General features: G+C 32.8%; 1 protein-coding gene across 4 annotated transcripts in view; it reads left to right on the top strand.

Annotated features, from left to right (window-relative positions):
- LOC145269305 (uncharacterized) overlaps positions 1-8,476 on the top strand; it is a 63,069-nt gene extending 54,593 nt beyond the window's left edge. For 2 of the 4 annotated variants that reach the window (XM_080125006.1, XM_080125005.1), the window contains exon 2: positions 5,484-8,476. In XM_080125006.1, the coding sequence (XP_079981132.1) occupies positions 5,997-7,172 (1,176 nt within the window). In that variant the 5' untranslated portion in view covers positions 5,484-5,996 and the 3' untranslated portion in view covers positions 7,173-8,476. Of the gene's footprint in view, positions 1-57; positions 321-1,114; positions 1,534-5,483 lie in introns of those variants that run through there. The other 2 variants (XM_080125004.1, XM_080125003.1) reach the window with 2 other exon arrangements.
- Positions 8,477-9,257: the final 781 nt, after the last annotated feature.

The following is a 9,257-nucleotide window of genomic DNA, read 5'->3' as shown; positions in this document are numbered from 1 at the left end:
ACCCCGTCTCAAAAAGACATCGATTTGAACCTCATCCTGCAACTCCCTGTATTTTCAGTATTTGCCTCCCACTACTACTTTAACTCCTACCCTGTTTAGATAAGAAATTGATTTCCTCCTCATCCTGCCACTCTACCTATTTAAATAGTATAAATTTACCTCCCACTACTACTTTAACCCTGTCTAATAAAGACAATAATTTCCTCTTCTTCCTCCTACTCTGTTTTTATGCTCACCTCCCACCACTTCAAATTTACGTGTTTTACAACAACATCGTTAGAACACTGTCATTCTGTCTCTATTTCAGAACATTTATTAAGGTATGTACCTTTTGATCAGGAAATATTTAATTTTAAAGATTATTGTAATTATCTTTGTGAAGAAATTTAATAAATTAAATTAGGTTATCCGACATATTTCTCGAGGCATTTCATTGTTGGCTTAGGGCCTCCGTTTTCTAGACGGTGATAGCTGATTTGCCGTCCCCGACGAAACAACTTATCCAGGTAGGGAGAAGAGTAACTTATCTTGACTTTGGCAGCCTTTATTTATTATATATCTGTTTCTTTACCACTTTTTCAGCTTGTTGTCTATAATAATTGCTCGAAAATTCTTTGAACTATATATTTTTTCTTTGTGTTTTTTTAGGGGGGGGGGTAAAAAGATAGTGCCATGATGTTTTCTCCTTTGGAGACGCGAGAGTCGCTCACAAAGTCAGAAATAAAAAAAAAATAGGAAAAATGATGACAGGAAATAATTGGGTGAAGAGTTCTGAAAATCCATACAGACCAAAACAGAGGCGGTTATGTTATTCGTTGTGAAACCGTCGACGAAGTACAAACTTTTTTTAAACTGATAGCAAAGCTCTAATTTCAGACCCATTTCTGCTATTTGTATCTTTTTTGTCTTACGTTCAACTGCCATTTTGTAAACAGACTACTCACAACGCATGCGTGAAGAGTTGTTTCTTTGTTATTAGAGCAAAATTTGAAATATTGAATTTCAAGTAAAACAAAAAGTATCTTCCGGGTGGAACGATAAAATTGTCGGCTTAGAAAAGACAACATGATTCCGTTTCCGTTTGATGAAAATCGGTTTTCTTTTTATGTTGCAGTCCATCTGCTAATTGGCAAGTTGTGTACAAATTTCAGTTTCTATCATGACTGAAAATGACAATGTTCAACCAGCGAGATCGGAGAAGTCCTGCTGTACAACTCATGCTCTCTACAACACCCAACTAATGTCAACAGAACCGTCGCAAGCACCTCAAAATGCATCACTGGATTGCCGCGAATAACAGGGACGTGCCCAGGATGAAGAAAAAAAAAGTTTTTGGCAAGTTATGGTCTTTGGTGTGGTTTCAAGTGAAGGCCACATCATATCTTTGTACCTGGATGTGCTAAAGAGTGTGGTGCAATCAGGGGACCACTAGCAGACCCTGAGTGTGGCAGCAGGACTCAACACCGGCCCACAAGTCCAAAGAGACCTAGGCTTGGAGTGCTATGACTTTGTACATAAACTCGTCATTATTTAGTGAGTTTGTCAAATTGTGCATGTTCTGAGTTCCAATTTCTGCTGACTGTTCTTGACGGTGAATGTTTGCCTCATGTTTTCTAGTTTCAAAACAACAAACAGTACTTGTTAAGATAGTCGACAGATTGTTTTTATGTAAACAGTTGAAAAATAACAAGTTATCTAAAATGGCCGTCTCTTTTGGGCCATATTTTTTTTTACAAGGTAGTCACCACTTATCAAGACCCAGATGCCACTCAAGAGTTAAGGTAGTAGTTTCGTAATCGTTAATGATGTAGATTGGGTAGAATTAGGATTATTTTAAGAGATGGTTGTTTACATTGGACTTGTAGGCTACCATATTGTAATTGTCTGGGAAGCCAATGGAACAATGTTCCATAGGCAGGCAGTTCTAAGAAAAGAAACTTCGTTCATGGAAGCTGCATTTAGATTTAGGCACAGATAGAGAGTGGAGGAAATTGTTGATATTAGTTGTAGCTAGTTGAGTGTTTTTGTGAAAGTTTGGCAAGGAGAAACCATAGATTGGAGCTCAAATAAGCACTTGTCATGAAAATAACAATAGAGCAGACACAGGCTCGCAACGGTTGTTCTGTGTGAAAGAGGTTGCAGGGAAGAGAAAAGGGCATTGCCTACTAAGTTTGGAAGCCAGTTTTGGACTCTTTCAAGGCAGAATAAGGCACACCAACCAGCTCCTGCCTTGATGTGGTAACGGTATTCCATTTTAGGAGGTATTTGGCTCTTATACAGATAGAGGATTGCATCGGCAGTGAGATACCTACTGGAGCAATACAATAATCCCACCATTTTTCTAGTGATCTTGGCAACAGATTTGATGTATCATGTGTTCCATTTCAGATCAGCTGTGAAATGGAGCTCCAGATGCCTCGTTTCATACTAAAATTTGATTTTCTTAGTTGAAAAAGAACTACTTGATCAATTTGTAATTTTTGGAATATGATATCTTCATTCTCAATTTAATAAAAAAGATACCATAAACATTATAAAATTTGTGTTTTTGGTTTTTGATTAAGCGTAATTCTAAATAAGCATCATTTGTTGTTTTTATTTTTTTGCAAAGATGTTTTCTCATCTTGAAATTTCACATCAACTCACATAAATTCATCACTAAATGTTTAAAAAGTAAAATTATACTTGAATTTATTTTACTATTTTGTAAAAAAAAACATCTTTCTAAAAATATCAGGTACTTGTGCAACTTTATGGCTCGTGCTATTCAAGTTAAATTTAATTTTTATTGTGTCTTTTGTTTATTGGTACTTATGCTGAAAATTATTGTAATGAAATAATGGTATTCTTTAGAAATCCATTCTTAACATAGGAAGGGTGTTTTGTAACTATTTTGTACTTTTACCTAACAATTTAATAAACAAAAAAATGGTACTTATTCAGAGAAGGTACCATGTTAAAGTAATGTTTATTATTTAGAAAACCATTCTTAATATAGGGAGAGGAGTGTTTGGTAACTATTCTGTACTTTCACCTAACAATTTAATAAAAAAGATACTGTAAAACATGAATTTATACAACCAAAAATTAGCACGACATCTTTGCTGCAGAATCAAATTTTTATTGTTAGGTGAAAGTACAGGATAGTTGAAAATTCGGGCTTATCCAGAATTCCCTCTATATAAAAAAATTTATGTACAAATCTTTGATATACTTACCTGTTACAGAACAAAAATGTCATATTCCAAAAATCATTTGAATTGTTTTTCTTTTAAATTAAAATCAAATTTTATAAGGAAGCAAAGAGAGTGTCTTACTGTCATGACTAAAGAGTTATCTCCTCCTTAACAAGAAATAAAAATCAAAATTAGCCTTTTGATGACTAAGATTTGCCATTAATCACTAAAAATTGTAAAAAATGATTATATATATAAAACAAAAATATAGTTTATCAATTCATATGATTTTTGAAATATAATCTTTTTGATCCATGATGAGTATATGCATCATAAAGATTTTTCTGAATTCTTTATTTTTATTATAATATAGGAGGAATTCTGGACAATCATCAAAAAGTCTTGCTTGCTTGTTAAGAGTGGCTTTCTAAATAATGTTATTTCAGCATGGTCAGTCAACTGCACAAGTAGTGTTATATAGTTATTATTATTATTATTAGACGATACCACTTGTGCGCGTATGTTACGTGAGTTCTTATTAGTAATGATATGAGTCTTAGTGAGAGTTCTTGTCTTATTACATATGATGTTCTATCTTAGAGAGAGATGTGTATGTAATGACATTTTATAACACAGACATATAATAACAATACAATTTACCTTTTTGTAGAAATCACAAACACAAAGATGAGCTTTATCCAAAACACATGGTGAATTTATTTAATACGACCGGTCGGGATTTCCTCATTAAGAACTCAAAGTTTCACATCTTAGTTTCTGAAGTGACGTCTCGCTTCAGACGTCCGCCTGTCTCTGTCTCCCCTGACTGTCTCTCTGACTGTCTCTGACTCTCTCCACGACCAACTAACTCCCACCTCCTATATTGAGAAATCCATGCGTCCCGGCCACGTGAGCAAAATTCACGTGTTTCAACATGCGCGACTTTGCACGTTTCCGACATTGATTTCCCAATAACCTATTTTTCTTGTGTTGTTTCCACAAAGGAATTTAACCTACATATCTAATTTATTTAACCATATTTTATTATCCACATTCTTTTAACAATTGAATAGTTTATTTATTATTTATTTCATCCGAATTAACAATTTACTGGACATTCCATTTAAACCTATTGTTCTTTAAAACTTATGTCCAGGGTTCGATTTCTGCTTTCTCTTATTTTCATTTTAACTAATCTCTCTATTTTTATACTTACATGAACAGGGGACAGCCCTTATCATGTAACAGTAGCAAATATTACTTTAAGCTCTAATCTAGTCGATCTATTTCATTTAGGTTAAAAATATGAATCTGAGATGTTTTGGCCAATTATTTTTTTTTACAGGAAGACGTTTTTTGAGTGCATGAAAAACTTAAAAAAAATTAGGAAACTAAGCTTATTTCACTTAAACTTGTCCAGAATTATCCCTATATTAATAAAACAAAAATAAAGAAAAATCTGTATCATCTACATACCTGACATGAAACGAAAATATCATATTCCAAACATCATGTATATTAGGCAATTTTATTTTTAATAAGAAAATCAAAGTATAACGAGTGACTGTATCACCCATCATTTTGAAAAAAATATCAAGAAAAGATATGGAGATAACTCGACAATAATTTAAACTCGATTTATGTTGCAATGTTTATGAATTCCTAATAATCACTAAAAAAGTTTTTCTTTATAAAAATAAAACTACTTGATCAAATTACGTGATTTTTGGAATATGATATTTCCAGTCCATCATGCATTCATAAATTAGACATTTTTATTTCCTATTGTCTGAATTCCTCAGACTGCTGTTCTTATTGGTGTTATTTTCACATTTCTATCGATATAACCTCCTTCAGGTGTATCTTGTCAAATTCTGAAAAATTTATAAATCGGTATATATCATCCATTTTCATAAGATAATAGTTTCAGAATTATTTTCATGTATCATATATAAATATTTGATAATTATTAAGTGTGCGGAAATTTCTTTAAAATGTTATCTTTTATAGAAATTCAAATCGCATAAGGGAAACGGCTCGATATGTGCTAACCATTGTTGTCAGTGTATTAACAAGGTTGCATTTTCTTAAAAATAGAAAACTATTTTTTCTGCTTTCAAAACGAAAGCAGAAAAAAGTTTCATTTTTTATTCTGAGTTTTCAAATTTGATTTCCAACAATACTATTTTGTTGTTTTTTAACTCTTTTAGTACACATGTAAAAATAAAATATGCTAAACATTTTCAGAAATTATAAATGTTATATAATGCTGTATATAACATAATGATGTATTTTTTTTATTTACAGATGCAACCTATTCTATAAAAATGGAGTATTTTCAAATTTGAGAAACCAAGAAAAAAAACCTCAGTCAGTATGTGTGTATATATATGTATATATAGAAAGAGAGAGAGAGAAAGAAAGAATATAAGAGGATATCTGCCAACAATAAATTGAATAATTAAGATGTGCATCCCTAGAGGGCCGATGCTATCTGAAGATTACCCTAATGTTGTTAGCATAAAGAATAAAATATGACAGGATAACTGCTATCAATAGAGTGAATGATAATTGAGGCTATCTATGAAGAAATCTCTTGTTAGCAATCTCCAGAACTTGCATAAAGTCGGTATATGTCTATCCATATAGAGACAGAAAAAGTTGCTATCAATATTTTGAGTGAGGTTCTAAAAAAGCATGCAAACCATTGTGAAAGGACGTGAAAGTTACGTGCGAGAAGTAACACATTGTGAAAGGACGTGATTCTAGTGTGCGAGATTCTAGTGTGGTGGGAGAAGTAACACAGTAATCTCAAATTTTATGACATTTAAAGAAAACATGCATATCAAAAATAAACCATTTACTTGTCAAATTTGCAACTTTTCGTTTTCGATGAAATGTGCGCTGAAAAGGCATATGTGGACGCATACTGGTGTGAAACCATATTCATGTGACCTTTGCAGTTCATCGTTTGCACAACTATCAACACTTACTAACCACAAGCGATCACATACAGGTGAAAAGCCTTATCGATGTGCAGTTTGTCAGACAGCATTTCCATATCGAAGTTCCTTGGAGAGACATATGAGAATACACACCGGAGAGCGACCATTTATCTGCGGAGTTTGCAATTCTGCATTTGCATACAAACCTCGGCTAAACAACCACATGCGTTTACACACAGAAACGCTTCCGTATCGCTGTTCAATTTGCAGAACCGGATTTTCTCACCAAGAGCATCTCGTGTCTCATATGCAAATCCACTCAGAAGCAAATTCCAGTTCTCTTGAAGTTTGTGACCCTGCAATTCCACAAGACATGCAAACACTGACAGAAGAGAATCCATATTTATGTGAAGAATCTCCACTAAGCAACCACACGCAAACACACTCATTTGGAGTTTCTAAAGAAGCTGGCGAATCTTTGGCATCTGGTGGCCTACCTGATACTCAGCAAGAACAAAAACAAAATGAACGACAAGTAGAGAAACCATATCGATGTGAAACTTGCGAGAATACATTTACAAGGAAATACAGTCTAATAGCACATATGCGTTCACACAGTGGAGAAAAACCATATTTTTGTAAAGTTTGTGATTTTTCTTGTTCACGAAGGGAATCCCTAAAATGTCATGCTCGAACCCACACTCGAGAGAAACCATTTTCATGTGAAATTTGTGGAATTGCCTTTTCTCACCGAGATAATCTGAAAGCTCATCTGCGTGTGCACACTGGAGAGAAACCATATCAATGTGAAGTTTGTCGACGACGATTCACACAGAATTCCAACCTGAAGTCACATATGCGAATACACACTGGTGTGAAACCTTTTTCTTGTGATATTTGTGGTTTGGATTTTACACGCAAAGATATTCTGAAAATCCATACACAAAGGCACACAGGCTTGAAACCGTATTTTTGTGAAATTTGTGGCAAAGAATTTGCAGTGAATTCTCAACTAAAAAGACATACGCGAACTCATACTGGAGTGATGTAATTCTTCTGAATGGTGCATGTGCAAAAAGTCTCTACCAAACTCCTCACTGAATATTTGATCTACAGAGATGAAATTTGATACATAGGATATTTGGATCTGTAGCACACTTTCCATTTGGTTTTTATCTTGGAATAACTTATACTGGCTTGATGTAATCGGTTCAAATAACTCTGGCCTCAATAGAGATGAACACAGAATAAATCTTATGCTGTTTGTGGTTTGAATAACTACAGCCACAATAGAGATGGACACAGAATTTAATGACAGCAAGAATTATTAAAAAACATGGACATATAAATTTTATACTGTTTGTGGTTTAAATAAGTATGGCTATGTTCTTAATGGAATATTAACAAATATATAGAAACATGAATGCCTACGAAGGCGAAAGGAAATGAAAAATTATATCATCTCTGAGAATGACAAGAAATACACACACAAAATTCTGACATCCTGTTATTGAATACTCTTTCTCAGAAAAGGTAAAGGCGACACAAAACAGATATCTCTGAGAATGCCAACAGCGGGTTGAACTAGTAAAATAAATAAAACCTTATTCAGTTAAGTTCATCGTGCTGTATATCTATAGTTTTTGCTATTGACCTCGGAGCTTTTCTTGAGTGAAAATAACAGAAAAAAAGAGAAGGAGTAGTAACCATGATTTATATCAGTGTCTCCAAAGACAGGAAGTTTCATGGGAATATCAAATTCACAAGCATTTCCCAGTCACGAATATATCCTGGTGATGGAGAATAATGACGTAAGGAAGTTATCTTTGTTCTCCTTTATACAGCATCTGTTGTTATGTTGTCAATGGTGTATCTAAAAGAATATCGCACACACACACACACACACACCCATTATATATATATATATATATATATATATATATATATATGTGTGTATTTTAATGTTGCGAAAATTAATCAAAATCAAAAAAATTAAGACTTAGTGCTAAAACGATTCTTTTAATTATCTTTTTATTTGACTTTGTTTAAAACTAAATGTTCCACTGCTTGCAATAATAATGAAATATTAATTGATTTTAAACAAGTAAAACTAAAATCAATTTTTTTACGTTTAAGAAAATGTATGAACATTTAACATGTCTTTTTAAGGTAATCGATAAATAATAGCAACTTTATGGTTAAATATTTAGAGATTTATAAAGATTCAGAATCGGTAAATCTATTTGAAATCAAGAATTTAGTACAGAATCAGTAATTGTATCAAAAGCTAGAAACATATTGTAATCATCCTATTACTAATATATATATATATATATATATATATATATATATATATATATATATATATATAACCTACATACCCACACATTTATTTTTATTGTTTAGCATGAAAGAATTTTTCTATATAAGACAAATGCTAATGCAAAGTGGATTGCTGTAACTGTTCTGAATTATAATGGACAAAGGCAGAAATATAAACAAATACCAGAATATCAAGTACGAATTTAAAGCAACATGATCTCTGAACGGATTCCAAATTTTACCTATTGTGGTAGGAATGACTGGCTTGATGTAACAATACAAAGATGTGATCCCTGAAGACTAAACAAATAGAAGTGTTTACAAACTTCTTTTCTGATTAAATTATCATTGAGACATGTATTCCCAGGGGGCTGAGGCTATCTATGAAGGTAACCTCCACTGTTGCTCGCATAAAGAAAAGAATATGATGGTAGATGCCAACAATAGATTGGATGTTTTTATTGAGACGTGTTTTCCCAAAGAGAAACAACTGGTCTAATAAAAAATATTTCACCTGGAAAATCAAGTCGTTTGTATAACTCGGCTTTGGGTGTGTGTGTTTGATACTGTTACATAACATATATAATGATATATATATATATAACATACATATATAATGATATATATATATATAACATATATAATGGCATATATAGCATATAATGATATAATGTTACATAACATATATAATGTTACATAACATATATAATGTACAGCATTATCACATTGACACACTGGTTCCGCTGGGTCACCGAAGTTAAGCAACGTTGAACCTGGCCAGTACTAAATGGGTGACCATTTGGGACTTCCAGAT

This window comes from Euprymna scolopes, chromosome 45 (assembly GCF_053919585.1).
Source record: "Euprymna scolopes isolate OS-2025 chromosome 45, ASM5391958v1, whole genome shotgun sequence".
NCBI lineage: Eukaryota > Metazoa > Mollusca > Cephalopoda > Sepiida > Sepiolidae > Euprymna > Euprymna scolopes.
Note: the sequence above shows the minus strand (reverse complement) of the source record. Positions and strands in the feature narration are given on the sequence as shown.